Source organism: Pleurodeles waltl, chromosome 8 (assembly GCF_031143425.1).
Source record: "Pleurodeles waltl isolate 20211129_DDA chromosome 8, aPleWal1.hap1.20221129, whole genome shotgun sequence".
In the NCBI taxonomy this organism is placed as follows: Eukaryota; Metazoa; Chordata; class Amphibia; order Caudata; family Salamandridae; genus Pleurodeles; species Pleurodeles waltl.
Genome location: NC_090447.1, coordinates 1,192,942,765 through 1,192,959,812, shown reverse-complemented (window position 1 = coordinate 1,192,959,812; position 17,048 = coordinate 1,192,942,765). Strand labels below are relative to the sequence as shown.

The following is a 17,048-nucleotide window of genomic DNA, read 5'->3' as shown; positions in this document are numbered from 1 at the left end:
GCCACTTAAGATCTGACGACACCTTGAATCATTATGTTCAAGATTGTCTCAATTGGTTTTTAATCTTACCAACAAACACCGCAATTAAAGGTTTGACTAGACAGGTGATTTGTGAAGTAATTTTAGTTTATATTCCCTTTGAACTGGATCCCTGCTCTATCCAGAAATACTAATTTCAGCACTCCCTCCGAGTTCTTTTAACAACGAGGTTGAGTCCGCCCAGGTGGTATCATCCTATCTGGGTGTGGGTAGGTGGTCACATAATGAAGCAGGATACCATAATGTGTGTGAGACCACCTAGTCCGTAAGGGGAATCCCCGACCTTTCATTGAACACTCGGCTACCACTACCACATTGCATCTCAACGAGTAAACTACCAAAGTTGGTGAACTGCCAACCAGTGGAACGGGCCAATATACCCTGCTCCGAACATCCCCCAAACATTTTCTGTTACTGTTTCTAGAGTAGCCAAAACCGAGGGCAGTTATTTTGTGAGTTCCCCCCAAAAATATTCAAAATCAGAATACAGCTCCTTCAATTTTATTGTGCGGTTGGGTCCTTTTTGCCATGGCAAAGGAGTCTTTGCTACAAATGTACTTACAAAGTGTGTTTCACTTTGCAGTAAGCATCCCCTTCATCAACGCTGGTGACCCCCCCCACATTACAATAATTAAAACAAAGGGAGTCCTCAAAGTGGGATTGGTTTAAAAAGAACAGTATATGGATTAAATCTATCAGTTGGGTAATTAACCCAGTGAGAGCACAATTTGGCATTCTGTGTTTCATGTTTCACTCCTTGAATGTGTTGTCCCCAATCATGGTTAGTCAGCACTGACGCCAATTTTAATTGGCATGGAAACAGAATACCATACTGAGGCTAAATGGTGTCCCACACAATTTGAGAAACTCCCCAATATATCTTATTGACTCTAAGGTTTTTGCCTCTTGTGACAGAACGGTAACACTGCCACTCCCACTTTCAGCACTCTTAGTCCACTGTACCTGGTGCTTTAAATGGAAAAAATAAGTGCAGATACTCACCAAATGGGGCCCTGGGGGTGGAGCTTAGGATGGGATAAAAGCAGTGTAGGGGGCGGGGCTAAGTTTTTAACCTTTTCATGCTTTGTATGCAAGAAATCTGCTTGCATCTTAAGAATGTCATATGCGAAATAGACAAGAGAAAATCATCTCACTAATTCTACCAGGCAATTAATATGGCTGACTCCCTATGCTCCTGCGTATCAATATCTGGGCTCGGTGGAACTGCCAACTCTAACTGAAACATTCCGAAAGCGATCTGACAACCCCATAATGCTGCTAGAAGTTGAGTCTTGCAATTCCTACATTAATTTTGCCAACATTCTAATTAATACTATCACATTTGTCCTTGTTGCCAATTGCTTTGGGACACAGTTTATGGGGGGAAAAAAGAGTTTATAGAGCTGACTGCCAGACTCCACTCTTTCCTAACTTCCTGTTTCTGCTGCCAATCCTTTCCCCAAACCGATAGGACAACAAAGTCATTTTTTCCCTTACAACACTCAGTATCACTCTACACAAATAATAAAACTGGTGTTGGCCTCACAAGTGTTCATTTAAAAAAAAATACATTTCTAATCTATTCTGCTGAGTTAATTGCGTCTGTCTAGAACATAAAGACTGTAACTTGGCCGATAAGGAAATGGAAGAGACAGCCAGTTAACACATGCATGCTGTAAATACTCATAAACCTCAAAATACAGCCTCCATCTCATTTTTCACGGACATACACACCCTTCCTCGAGCAGTTAAACTCTCCTTTCATACACATTCTGTGTCACATGCGCACAATCCTTACGCATACTGTACTGTTGTTTATTTCTAAGCCATAGTCGCACACAGATATTTTGCTTTTACACACATGGCCTTCCACGTCACATGCTCTTTTCTCACACATACACGTTTCTTGCGCATGCCCAGACATCTCTCCCCCTCCCTTACTGCAGTCCCTCTTGACAAGTGCGAACGCCACAGCTAGCAGCGCAATCTGCAGAGTCAACGGTCCTCATGGCACAGGGCGAACCCGATGGTCTGGATGAAATGTATCTTCGATCTAAGCCGTTGTATCGTGTAGTTACTCCTTACAGAGCGAAAAATATCATTCTTCCTTGGTGTCCTTTTTTGACAAAATTAAGTGGCTCTAAAAGAAATCTTCTCTTGGTTGCTCTGCCTTTCCCTCCACCTACACGTCCCGTTGGTATGATTCAGGAGATCTCAAGCATGAAGGCCAGTGCAAAACCAGGTTCTTGAATACCTACTACAAAGAGAGATTGTTCTGCCCATGTTGTAAGAAAAGGGAGCCCGGCTCTTCATTTTGTGTGGAGAAGAGATCCAGCTTTTGACATGTTCTGTACGAGACGCAAAGTAACATTTACACTTGACTGGTCAGAATCCTTTATCATAATAAAACTTGCTATTGGGAAACAGTTACATGAAAATGTCACACAAACTTGGTGCAGGGTGTCATTAAATGATTTCCCCAGAATTACAGATTGTTGAACCGGCATCGGGGCTCGACCCTGGCTGCCCAGTTCCAAAGCCTTTAGACCACCTCCTCCACTAGTCCTCCATAATAGCGACCCCTTTCCATCCCCAGTAACCTCTCAGCTAAGGTATGTTAGAGTGTGGTGGGCGAGGGATATTCACCGACACCTTGGGATTAATGCAAGGGTACATTGCATAAGGTTCACATGACTGGCTAGCCTCATGTTGCTCTAGGAGTACAACGTTTACACACATTACAGGCGAAACACAGACACAGTGCGTCATTGTTTGTAAGAAAGAGTGTCACCTAACTAGCTCAGGACCTTAGTGCAAATGCATGTACTGCGCCAGTGGCTACAGCACGGCTTGTTTCCTGCAGTTTGCCAGAAGCTGAATTTGTGTTTATGGGCGAGCGCAAAGCGCTCCGTCCCATTCTGTAATCTCTCTTTGGGCTTCCAACCACGCCCATGTCACGTCAGTCACTTACATTGGTTCGTGGGATTGTCTTTTAAAATCCACTTGTTTTCATTTGTTGAAGGCATGCATACATTATGCATTTTTCGGTGTTTAGCCCACCTACTCAGCACCAGTAAACTACTAAAAACATAAGAGGCTTGATGTTTTCAGCATGGTATCCGGACTACTTTATCTGTTTATTTTCCACGCAGGGCAATCGCGCTGCATTTTACATAGTGCGATTGTGCTGTGTTTTTTTTTCTTTACAGCGCTAATCACTTTAACTCGAACAAATGCAAGACCCGTTGCATTGAAAATGCTTGTTAATCTTCTGGTCTCCTGGGGCTGCATTGAGAGTCCTGTAACTCAGAGGTAGTTGGACCGGGGTCCTCCAGGTCTGCTGACGTGAGCCTGAATCACTGCTCCTAGGGCAGGCCGGGTGGAACGAGTGCAGTTAATGAGGGAACATCAGAGACAGGCAATGCTGCCAACAGTCTACACATCCCGCCCCGTGAGAACCTAATCAGGTGTGCTGGTGCATCGCAACCAGTATTAAGGTGCTGCACAGCCTACACGATGATACTGATGTCTCCGTATAAACTTTTCGCCGCCTGTTTCAGCCTCGGGTTGTGGGATGGCGTAAAATAAAGTTTATTTCCTCTGACCGTATAGGTTTGAATGTAAGTTGCTAAGCACGTAACCTTCACTGATGCCGAGCCCTTGTGAGTACCAGTGCTCTCCTTGTCCAAGCAGAAGTTACAGTACTCAAGGGAAAAAATAAATAAAAAGTACTGGTACTCAGTACAGGCCCATTTAAAGCACTGACTGTCCCTCTCCCTCATTCTCCAGAGTTTCCAGTGTTTGTCTCTTCAATTCTTGGCACTGCCAGAGCTCTGTCTTTCTGGCTACACACTTCTAGGTACAACCTGGCTTCGTGGCCAATACTGCTCCTTGTAACCGCTCCTGTACTTGTGTCAATCGCCGATCCTGCCTTGTGTGCATGGTCACAGAGACCTCTTCTTCTGCCTGCAATCCCTGCTGCTTTTTAGGTGGTACCTGGGCTGTGCATACACCCAAAAAAACCTTCTTGTTTGCGTTTTCAGGGTATTTTGCTTCCTATTATGAGGTGGCGGCATTTAACGCCAGTGTTAAATCTAGCAATGACAATATTTCAACAGACTTAATCAGAGGGTCCAGTGTGTGTCCCAGTTGCACAGAATGACATGTAACTTCCTACTTGGTTCTCACACTGTAGTCTTCATTGGCTATTACTCTGTTTTGTATTCTCAAGATGTGCAGTTATGGTTACAGCAACATACCAACTACTTCATGGTAAAGATCTTGTCACCTTTTCTTCCAGTTATAGAGATTTTTTTCCTCTAGGAAGCATGGATCAGGGATGGTTGAATCTGAGACATATTACGTAACTTCGTACAAAAGTGGCTTGAAAAGCAGGGGAAGCGAAGTCCTGGAAGAAAATATGAGGAGCACTTTGGGAAAAACTACATTCAACAATTACCAAAATCAAAACTATAAAAGTGCCAAGCCCTGCATCCCACTGGAAAATAAGGCTATTGCAGAGCTCAGCCTTACAGCAAAATTATGTAAATTGTTCAGGGGTAACTAGAAAACCTAGCGAAGGCACGTCTACCGATGCAACATCTACATCTCCAGCCTTTCTCCTTGGACTCCACAACACATGCTTCAAGTAGCACCATTTCCATCATGCTAGACCTCTAGGAATGATCCGTCAAACGGAAAGAACTCTGGCTTAGGGCTGGAGTATTCCTTGAGAAGCGCTAAACATTCTATTTTAACCTGGCAGACCTTTATGGACCAAAGAGGAGCAGTGTCTATGATAAGAGGGCTGCCACAAATTGTCTTTCCTATAGTAAAATGTCTGCAATGATAAAATGAAGGAACCGCCAAAAGCTGTGATACACTTCCCACAGGAAGAAATCTGAACAAAATAGGACAAGAGTAATGACAAATATGATGCAAGATCTCTTGACCTTTGTGTATGTAACCAACTGTGCAAAAAGTCTTGTCTGAAGCTTGGTTCAAAGAGAGAGCTTTCCTCTACCACATTCACAGGGGGAGATAGGTTAAAACTGCAATATTCACCGAGCACAGATTGTAAACTACATAGGTTCATAGTTTGCAGACTCCCTAAGAAAACTGATTGGAAAACATGGATGCACTGAAAACATGTTTTCAAGACATAGGGGTTTATTTGGAGAATATTGGAGTCTACCTACTTTGCCGGGTACTGCTCATCTGCTTTGTGGTCAAACACTTTCCCTCTAGGAATCATGCTAATTAATGTATCAATTCAACATCTGGGAGTGTTATCATAATTGTGTCGCTACCGTAATACATCACATTATCACAAATATCCAAACGTATGCCTTTTTCCAGGCAGTCGCAGCAGGCATGGTTGGAAGGGATCTTATTTTCTCACTTCCTACACCCTCCAACAGTGCAAGACCAGGATCTACAGGCACAGCCATCTACATAGGAAGTGAGGCTACATACAAACATTTCTCCAAGTAGGCACCTCAATTCAGTTGCTCTATTAAAACCTGCATGACAAGTAATGCACTGCAGTTTATTCCCTAAATGACCATATTCTCAACTTTTTTGATATTTGCTTAAACCTATGCACAGCCATACATTCCTTTCTTCACACAGGAAATTTAATAATCTAAAATTTCTTCAGGCTTCTACTGAGCCTTTTGTCACTGCATCACCACAGACTGCTCAACTTTTTCCGAATGCTTTATCTGAAATATTATTACCTAAACAAGTAATGGAAATTACAATCACTACTCGGCATACTCTGCTCATAAGTTATTTCTGTTTCATAGCAGTTCTTTACTTGAACATCTATTTGGCAAAAGTCTTTTTTACATTTCCTATTACATTCCCAAACAGTGAATCCATGTTGTATGTCTTACATGTAGTACTCTTTTACAATAGTGACCACTGCTCGACATCTCTGCTAGAACACAGATTAATTAAACCCACCAAACCAGTGTGAACTCGAGTTCTAATTGCCCAATCACTAAGACATACAGCATAAAAAAAAATCATAAATTACACTGCGAGGATGCAGTTTCTAACATCCAGCAAATAAAGGGAACTCAGCGCAGTACAATTTTGCCACTCCTTTGCAATCCCAGGAGCACAATTTATGAGGGTTTTCATTAGCCTTCGCCATTTCAAGGAAGAAAACATGTCCTTAATTCTGTGTAATAAACAAGTTTGGATAAAATCGCAATCCTTCCACGGAATCATCTCTGCAAAGCTGTCCCATCTTTTCTGCGAGAACTAGCCTGAAGAAAGAAAACAAAAGAGGTGAAAATTCTAAATTGTCCTGTAGGGCCTGGCAGAAAAGTGGACTGAATACACAAAACTTACCTTTCTTTCGCTAAAAGAACAGACATGCCAACAAGCTTTGCAAACTCTTCGGATGTAAGGGAGCCCTTTTCAGATACCTGAAGACATAGAATTCAACACTTAATAAAAATCACAAGGTGTTTGACTTGCTAGTTTATAAATGTATTTCCCCACCCCTCTCCAGCTTTCATCCAGCAGTTGGTACCTGGCATATAAACAAGTGATGAACAGTGGATACTAAGATGTGTAACCTGGTGGCGCAACACCCTTGGACATTTTGGTGACCCATCACTATATTTTGCAGGGTAGCCCATCATTTTACATCATGCCTAAACCAGATTGCCAGAAAAAGTGCAGAAATATGAATCTGTCTTACCGAAGCACTGTGTGCTCGATACTAGAACATGTATGTATACATTTTATATAATCAGGCAAATTAGGTCATAAAAGTGCGCAATTATTCAGCAATAAGATCTCTGGTAGGATAATTAAGCATCCCATAAAACACACACATCTTGTTACATCACACTGTTTAGGAGAACCATTCAACTATTATCAGGCCTCCTATGAAGAATCAACACACTAACGGTACTGCACTGAGGGTTATGTGGTGGCTGCCCACTAACAAGTGATTTTATGATCTGAACACCACCAACCACCTCTGTGGCGCTTCCTAGTTTATTAAGCGATGATCAGGGCCACTGAGTTATGAGATTGTGTGGCCGCAGCATGTTTCACATAGTTATAGATTTGCCACATAAACCATCACCTGATGCACAATCTGCTAAGTTGAACCAAAAAAATTGTTTCTAGCTCAAACGGTTCAAAAGTTACTACAAATGCAGCAACAAGTGTTGCCGTGCACAGGAAGGCCCCCTTTGGAAAGCTGGACTGGTTACCCTTCTGTTGCCTATTACTATATTTGGGTGTTGAACTGGTACTAATGAGGTGCAACCAATGCCCATACAGTGTTACCAAGTTTTAAAATTACGAAGTAACGAAGTTGAAGTAATACTATTACAAAATGTGCTGCATTATGCCACATAATTGGGCTTTTCTGGCTGCATAATTTACTCAAACCTGCCACATAATTCTGGTGGCCCTGGCAATAGTGCTTCTGAATCACTGGTCATGTGGGATTTACACCATCAAGGGTTCCCCAAGCGTTCCGTGTCTGAATAACGAGCATTAATGTTTTTGAAATTACAACCTCCATCAGTAAAAATCATACCACATGTAAACATCATTCTGTTCAGTTCAACAAGACCAAGTATTACTCACTAGACTACCTTTCACCATATTTGATAGCCATCCCACTAGCTGAGCCCTTGATATCTATTTCTTCAAATCACTTGTGGTATGCATCTTCTACAAAGCCTGCAGAAATATGTAAATTATTGCCTTTGTCTTTTTTAACATAGTAGCCATATTGCAACTAAAGGTGCAGAAGGCAAACTTCAAAAGATAATTAATTAATTTTGTACTGCAGGCTTATAGAGCACGATACAATCTGTACACAGCTGAAGTGCTGTTGACGACAGCTAAATATCTAAATAGCGTAAGCTCACCAATGAAACACAGCTTTGAAGAATATTAGTTGTAAACTGCAGACAACTATTCAGCTTATGTAAATAAACAACAAGGAAACAAGCATTGGCCACATTTACAAATAGACGATCGCTGGAAAGGAGCCAGCGCTCACTGAAAATTCTGTCACACAAACAAGCATTGGCTAAGCCAAAAGGTCTGGCATTCATGTAGTGAAGCGTGCAAACACTGGCATGCGCAAATGCTATCGTGGCAGTGTTGTTGGAGGAAAGATGGTTGTAGTGAAAATGGTGGGGTAACAGCTTGCACTCGAGCGCTGACAAAAACTTTTTAAAAGGCCTATTTCCGTTACAAGACAAGCAATCCACAGGAGGCGGAATGATACACCAACACACACCAAACAGTCAACAGTATGAGATGAGAGGGTAGTACTCCTCAGGGTGAAACTAGAGCCCACTCTCTGTGTTTTAAAGAACTGGCAACAATATGCCAGAAGGCAACTGCGCTGTCAGGCCAGACCTAAGAAGGCCTCTCGCACTAACTCCTGCAAGATGAAATGCCATGAATCCTAATTATATACAAAATACACCAAACATGAAGCTTCATCACAAAGCTGTATCACTTAGTCTCAACCATCTCAAAACAGATTCTCCAATTTTTGGTTAAAGTAGTGGAAACACAGATACAACTGTGTATAAATCACTACGAATAGCTCCCTGGAATAGCCTCTTATAAAAGCAAAGAAAGCCCATCTCACCTATTACCCTGCTATCTGTTGTGGGTCCGCTAACACCGGAAAAAGCTAAGATTTTCTGTCAATAGGAAATCCTGCACAACACTCCTTAACCCTAATGTGAGCCGTTTCCTATACTCGAAAGAGGACCGAGCAAAGTTCACATACGGTGGCGTAAGCAGATGCAACCATTTCCTCTTCGTTGTGGGTCTGGAGCTCTACCACCATCACACCGCTGTCAAAAACACGTAGCCTGTAAAAGAGGGAAATAAGAAGAGGTATGTAGCATGACAAAAGGTATTATATTGATACCCATAAGATATAATACTAGCTTTTATTATCAGACAAATACACCTTTTAGAAATTACATCTATGATTCTGTCTAAAGATACTGTATTTGGCTTCAGCCTAACTATAAAGTTAAAAAAAGAGACACCATGTTCCTCAATTAAAATCGTCTATTCATGTTTGTTGGTGTAATGAGTTCATAGCCTGGTCTTACATTCTTGTTCATCACCAAGTTCAAATGGACATTTAAGATCATTTGTACATCTCATAAATAGTTATCATTAGTCTTCCACGGATTTTAAGTACACAAACAACCATTCACTGATTTCCATGTTAGTTCATTTGCTCAGACTGGGAATGAGGGAGTGTGACGCGTTACTTTACTTGTGCAAGCAATCTTCTTGACCTGGAGCTTGGCAGTGCAGGTGCAAGGGTTTTTCATGCTAAATAAAGTGACATTTTGTTCATTTTACTCCCAGACCCAAACACGTCCTGCCAGAGTGAAGGGACCGTTGCTGCTGATAGGGGGACGTCTTACGAGCTAATAAACTAAGGGCAGGACGTGCTATAATAGTAAAGTGAATTGCACTCCAATTGGATAAACTCTAGTCTTAAAGGAAAAGGCAGACACTTAGTGAGGTTCTGTAAAAGCGAAGGTCTACAGGCGCTTGGGCTTCTGAAATGAGGGGTTGAACACCCAGAACAGGCTCTGGCAATAGGCTACGAGTGGGCATAAGGCAAACAGTCGCAGATGAATTCTCAGACCTCTCCTGAAACTCGAAAGAGTAAATTTGACTTCTGAAATGGGCGGGAAGGTTTTTTTTTAAGGTATGGATGGCTCTTCCTCCGAAAGGTTGGATAAAGAGGTTTTGGGTTTCGACTAGTGTTACAGACGATGCACACTGTTATGAAATGGATTCATTCCTTGATCGGCAGAAGGTCCATCTCTGAAGAGTTAGAAGCGACACCGAAAGGGGTAGAGATTGAGGAAATGGAAAGTAGATTTTCCCATCAACATCAAACATGTGTCAATCAATAACTCTCTTTCCCCATCACTTAATTAAGGATTAAACCCCATTTCACAGCAAAGGATGTGTGTAGGCTCTGGTGAACACCCTTTTTAATTGTAAAAGATTACAAACCATAGCCCATACTAATGTCATTGTTAAGATGCATATGTTCTGAAAAGTAGTAAAAGAAATGATGTATCTTGGCATAGACAACAGGTGGCACGCTTTCGTTTTGAACCAAAGTTTGAGCCCCTTGTACATATTACAAGATTAATTTTTCAAAAGATATTGACCATATTGCCAAGAAAATGTAACAACGAAACAAAAAATGGCAGATTCGAGATATTTAAACGCACATGGAAACTGTGTTTCCCGTTTTAGAAAGGGTTTAAAGCACATCTGGCCAAGAGTAACACAACCCTATGAGTTGTACATCGACCGCCGCCCTGAGAGCATTGAGTGCTACAGTCTCTGAGCAAAGCAAGATTTGAGAAGACGGGTGATGGAAATGTGGTGAAAACTGGTACGAACAGGGTTACACCCCCTCAAACCAATATATATTCACTTAATGGAGGGACTGCGAATACATTGTTATTGTTATCCACAGAGCTTACTTTATTGGCTGAAAAGGCTTTCAAGTTTGGTTGGATTTTCCATATTTTCTATATTGGGTAAAAGGGGTCTGGGTTACGATCTAACAGTTAACACAGCAATGAGAAAGCTGCAAATAAATGTCTGGAAACCACGAGAAACGAAATAGGGCTTATGGACGGTGAAATTATAGCGAGGAGGTGAAAGATGATGCCATCTCACAATTGCACACCCCTACACTAAGAGTAACTGCATTTTATATACCACACACTACTAATAGAGAGAAGGAAGACCCATATAACCAATATCACTTTTGCTAACGAAAAGTATCTCAGTGTAGAAACTGATTATTGAGGTTTAGAATTAGTTGGTAACCTACTATACTAGAACACAGAGATCACTGACACGCCCACAAAGACTTCAGAATTTAGATTTGACCTCTTAGTAGGAAATCTGGAGGAGAGAGGGTCTGTTACTTTCGTTTTGTACAATTATCATCAATTCCTAAATTCATATGTTCTCATGGGCTGGGGTGGAAGGATAGATGAGTGAGGAACCTGATGCACAATTAGGAAGCGTTATTTGCAAGAAACGAAGGAAGAGGAAAGATGTTTAATTACGTTAAACAAACGAGATGCATGCAATTGCATGTACTATTTTCGTTAAAAAAAACAATTAACATTTTTAAATTGATGTAACGTAATTACATATATTCTACAATTATTGTATTTGAAGACAAAACATTTTTACTAGACTGCTAGGGTCAGCTTTCTTTTATTGGAAACGGTGGCAGCCTTACAACACTTGAGCACAAACACAACCTTTTTTAATTTTCCACATGGTATGTGACTGTGAATAGCTTCAAATAGGTATTTTCTGTGTCTCTGAGATATGCCTAATACAAATGAGGTTTGTGCATGTTATTTAGTACATTTTGTGGCTGATGTTGTCTTAAGAGAATTTCTTACCAGTTTGCTTTTATCAGTAACCAAGTATTTGTAACACTGTTTTAAGATTTGTATATAGTAATATAACAATAAACAAACACAAAGGTACTAGCAATGTAATTTTGACTGGCACCCAAAAACATTTCCAGCTGTTGTTTACTAACTTTGTTGTCATAGTTGACATACTTTAAAAAACATGAGCTTCAGTTGCGATTAACACCAGCACATATGTACATATTGGGGAGAATAAATACTTCAGCTATACTGTAGAGTGAAAAACAGCTGTTGACATGGTAGAATTTCAAGCTTAGAGACTCGTTTCCTGTTCTTCTATACACATATATTCTTCCTTTACTGCCTTTAGAAGCAAAGTGAAGGAAAATGTTACTTACCTAATACGCATTTTTTCGTGGCATTAGTGCTGCAGATTCACATGGCCTGCATACTCCTGCCATCTAGTAACTCCTCCTTCTTGGTGACATTGCGCATGGGCATCGACTCCTTCGTTAAACTGTTTTCCCCGCAGGCGGGTGAGAAAATGAGTGTAAAGGAAGTATAGAAAAAGAGAAGTCCATGCAAAGGACAGGCATCTGGGGAAGAGGGACGGCTCTTGTGAATCTACAGCACTACATGTCATGAACAGATGCTTACTGGGTAAGTAACATTTTCCATTCAACGGCATGTGTGGCTGTAGATACACATTCTCTGCATAGACTGTGAAGCTGTCCCTCCATGAAAGCAGTGGCTAGCCTGTGGGAGTTGCGGCTGACTGAAAAAGTGTTCTTAGTACCACTTGGCCTACATTGGCTTGCTGGCGTGCAAGTACATCTACACAATAGTGTTCAGTAAATGGGTGTGGTGTAGACCATGTAGCTACCTTATAAATGTCAGCTATTGGTATATTTCCAAGGAAAGCCATAGTGGCTCCTTTCTTCCTGGTAGAGTGTGTTCTGGGAGTGACAGGAAGTTGTCTTTTTGCTTTAGCATAATAAGTTTGAATACATTTTTCTATCCACCTCGCTATGCTGCTTTTGGATATTGGATTGCCTTTAAGAGGTAGTAAGAAGGCTACAAAGAGCTGTTTAATGTCTCTAAAATCTTTAGCTGTATCAATGTAGAACTCTAATGCACGTTTAACGTCTAAAGTATGAAGGGTTATTTTGGCAACGGAGTTGGGCTGCGGGAAGAAGAATGGTAACTCAATGGATTGATTAATGTGGAATTGAAAGATCACTTTAAGGAGGAACATCGGATTAGTAAGAAGAACCACTCTGTCCCTATAAATTTGGAAGAAAGGTTTTTCCAGGGTTAGGGCCTGGATCTCACTAACACATCTGGGAGATGTGATAGCAACTATAAAAGCCACTTTCCATGAGAGGTACTGAAGAGGAAATGAGTGAAGTGGCTCAAAAGGAGGTCCCATAAGCCTGGTAAGGACAAAATTGAGGTTCCATGATGGTGCAGGAGGCACTCTTAATGGAATGACCCATTCAAGGCCTTCCATAAATGTTCTGATCATGGAAATTCTAAACAGGGATGTATGTTGTTTATTTTGTAAATATGCAGCAATAGCTGCAAGATGTAAGAAAATGGAGGTGTAGGCTAAAGTTGCTTTCTGTAGATGAAGCAAATAGCAGACAATGTCTTTGACAGTATCTTTAATGGGATTAGTGTGGTAAGGTTGACAGTAGCAAACAAAGCGTTTCCACTTTGCAGCTTAACATGCTCTAGTAGGGAGCTTCTCTGAGAATGTCCATACATTCTGCAGGTACATCCAAGAAACCAAAATCTATGACCTCAGGAGCCATATTGCAAGGTTTGGGGTCTGGGTGTATGACCCAACTTTGGTTTTGAGTGTGAAGGTCCGGCTTGCTGGGAAGCTTCTTGTGAGGGACTACTGAGAGGTCCAGTAGTGTGGTGAACCAGGACTGCCACGCCCATGTGGGAGCTACAAGGATCATGTTGAGAGATATCTGCCTGATCGGTCAAACTAGAAATGGAATGAGAGGGAGAGGCAGAAAAGCGTAGGCAAATATCGTGGACCAGCTCATCCATAAAGCATTGCCCTTGGATAGAGGATGTGGGTACCTAGAGGCTCAGTCTTGCCATTTTGTGTTTTCTGCTGTAGTGAAAAAATCTGTTGGAGGTGTTCCCACTTCCAGAAGTATTTTTGAAAGACTTGCAGGTAGAGTTCCCATTCGTGGACTTGTTGCTGCATCCTGCTGAGCAGGCCTGCAAAGCCACTGTCCGTATCTAGGAGATACTTTGTCACAAGGTGAATATCATGGTAGAGAGCCCTTTTCTAACTTGTCTGAACGATGTTGTGACAGTTGGAATGACGGTGTCCCCCGTGTTTATGAAGGTAGTATATTGCTGTCATGTTGTCTGTGCAGACTAAGACAACCTTGTGACAGAGGGGGTGAAGAAATGCTTTCAGGGCTAGAAATACTGCCTGTAGCTCGAAGAAGTTCATGTGTAGGGATTGATGATGGGGATCCCACTGGCCCTGTACTGAGGGTTCTTCGAAGGTGATCACCCCAGCCTGTGTATGACAAGCCCTCTTAACAGGTTGGTGGTGTTCCACCACTGCAGAAAGAAAGGAGTATGGCAGTCTAACAACACTAGATTTTGCCAGTGACCCTGTGGTTGAGCCCACTGATGAGACAGACACTGTTGTAGAGGATGCATGTGGAGTCTGGCATGGGGAACGGTGGCAAAGCAGGAGGCCATCATCCCTAACAAGGGCATCACAGGCTTGACTGTGTATGATGAATTCTCTTGAAACTGAGGGAGGAGAGACTGAAAGTTGTGAACACGAGCCGGAGTGGGGTATGCTATCCCCAATTCTGCATTGAGAATAGCTCCTAGATAGGGCTGTATCTGAAGAGGCTGAAGGTAGGATTTGATAAAGTTGAGCGTGAACCCTAACTTGCTTGTGCAGAAGGTCCACTGTAATCTGAGTGTGACACTGGCATTGTGCTAACGTGCTGGCTCTGATGTGTGAGTCGTCCAGGTAGGGGAATACATTTATGTTTTGTCTTCTGAGATGCCGATACTAGTGCTAAGCACTTTGTGAAGACCCTGGGACCTGTGCTGACTCCGAATGGAAGAGCCTTGAATTTCTAGTGCTTGCCTGCAATGAGGAATCTGAGATATTTGCGGTGTGCAGGGTAGATGGGGATATGGAAGTAGGCATCCTTTAGATCTAGGGCTATCATAAAGTCACCCTGTTGTAAGAGGGGGGTATCGTCTTGAAGAGTAACCATGTGAAAGTGTTGTGATAGAATGTAGTGGTTTAAAGGGCCTGAGGTCCAGAATGGGCCTGAGGGAGCCATCTTTTTTGGGAATGAGGAAGTATAGGGAGTACACTCCTGTTCCTTGGTGTTGTAGCGAAACTGGCTCGATGGCCCATTTGAGAAGAAGGGATTGTACCTCTTTTTTGAGAAGAAGAAAGTGTTCTTGAGAGATCTTGTGAGAGTGAAGGGGAATATTTGAAGGCGTGGTAATGAGCTCCAGACAGTAACCATGCAGGTTAATAGAAAGGTCCCATTGGCCTGCAGTGATGTTGAGCCATTGTGTATAGAAATTTTGAAGTCTTCGCCAGACAGAGGTAGAGTGAGGGGTGAGAAGACGTGGGTAGTCACTGTTTAGATGCTGAAGTAGAGTACAGGTGGTGGCGCTCTTGCCTCTACCTTGAATGTTATTATCCTTATAGGCTTTTATGTAGAAGCCTCATGAGTATGATCTGGAAGGCTGTCTGGCCTGAGAGGTGGAGGTCTCTGTACTTGTCGGATTGTAACCATCTCTGGATGTGGGGCGTCAAAAAGTACCTCTCTGGGAGGGGGACTGTTAAGAACCCATAGCTTCTGGCGTGTCCGTGTCTTTTTTCAGCTTCTCAAGGGTGGAGCCCACTTCAGGGCCAAAAAGATGCTCCCTGTCGAAGGACATATTGAGTACCGCTTGTTGTACCTCTTGTTTAAAACCTGAGCATCGAAGCCAGGCATGTCTCCTTACTAGTATGCTGGTGTTGATACCGCATGCTGCCACGTCTGCAGCATCTAGAGCACATCTGATTGAATTATTACTGATTGTCTGCCCCTGTGTGACAATCTGTTGTCCCCTTTTTCGGTGCTCACCTTGGAGATACTGGAGGAGCTCCTCCATCTCATCCCATTGGGCCAGACCATACCTCGCAAGTGAAGCTTATGAGTTGGCAATGCACCAATGACTGGCTGCAGCGTCAATCTTTTTGCTCTCCTTGTCTGGGGAGGAGTGTCTCCTGTGGCCTGACTATTGGCCCGTTTGCGTGTAGTGGTACCTACAATAGAATCTGGTGGGACCTATGATTTTATGTAAGTTGGATCAGAGGCAGCAGCTTTGTATTTTAGGGTAATAGCCCTAGAGCAGACTGATTCCTTAAAAACTATGTCTACATGACGAACCATGCCAGGGAGCATGGGGAAGAATGGATATCCCACTGTGGATGTTAGGGTATCAAAAATAAAGTCTTGCTCAAGGGGGTCCCTGCACAGCTCAACATTGTGAAATGCAGCTGCTCGAGCTATTACCGTCTTGCGATGCTCTTACCTGCTGGTAGGATGTGGCATCCTCTGCCAGTGGCAATGAGGGTTGTGAGGGGTATAAATCCAGATCTGTGGAAATCATGGGATCAGGGTCATATGTGTCCCATAGATCTGGGTCCTGTTGTGTGTCACCCAAATCCCTCCCAGTGAATAAAAGGGAAACCTGTGGTGTTAAATCTCCTGCAGTAGGAGAGGCAGGTGAATGAGGAGGGGAGCAGAAGCAGGGGGTGGAGGTGGTGAATGTGTTAGAGGAGGAAGAAGAAAAGGCTTGTTAATAGTAGTGAAAGCCTTGTCCTTAGTCTTCTTTAGAGACAGTGAAGTGTCCAGAGTCTCCTGAAAGGATAGCTTCCTCTTGAAGGTGATAGTAGGGCACGCAATAATGCACCCTGTATCCTCCTGGATGTGGAGGCAGTGCTGACGAGAACTCATGGTCTCCAAAATGGGTTCAACGGGAGATGGTGTGGCCGAACATTGACTAGAGTCTTTTGGCTCCAAAGATGCTGAATCCCTGTTTTCGACACCAAGGTTTTCGGTCAGGACGGGCCATCCAAGTCTGTTTTACAGAACCGACCATGGCCTGGCGTCAGTGGCAGGCTGATGACCTTTGTAAGGGGCTTTCTGGAAGGCTTAGAGGGGGCATGGGGGCCACGGTACTCATGGGTTGCACCAATGTCACCTGTGGCTTTCGATACCCAACTGAACATCTGAGTCACAGTCCTGGATAGAGAAGGCGTGCTCCTCCCCGAAGGTATCCAGAGTGTCTTCTGAAGTCTTGTGGACCATCTCTAGTCAACAAGCTCTTCGGTCCTGGAGGATCTTTTTCGATCTGAAGGATCTGCAGATGTCCCAGGTGGCTTCTTGATGGTTGGGGGAGAGGCACAGGTTACACAGATATTGATCGGTGTGCAGGAATTTTGTATGGCACCGAGGACAGAATCGACACAGCATTCATCCCATAAGCGCAACATAG

The 17,048-nt window shown here is 42.8% G+C and overlaps 1 protein-coding gene across 1 annotated transcript in view; it reads right to left on the bottom strand.

The window, feature by feature from the left end:
* Positions 1–5,568: 5,568 nt before the first annotated feature.
* The window catches only part of VPS36 (vacuolar protein sorting 36 homolog), a 141,859-nt gene continuing 130,379 nt past the window's right edge, over positions 5,569–17,048 (bottom strand). Inside the window, exons 12-14 of the mRNA XM_069205463.1 lie at positions 8,828–8,912; positions 6,400–6,476; positions 5,569–6,314 (exon numbers count right to left, since the gene is read on the bottom strand). Coding sequence (XP_069061564.1) covers positions 6,221–6,314; positions 6,400–6,476; positions 8,828–8,912 — 256 coding nt within the window. The 3' untranslated portion in view covers positions 5,569–6,220. The remainder of the gene's footprint in view (positions 6,315–6,399; positions 6,477–8,827; positions 8,913–17,048) is intronic.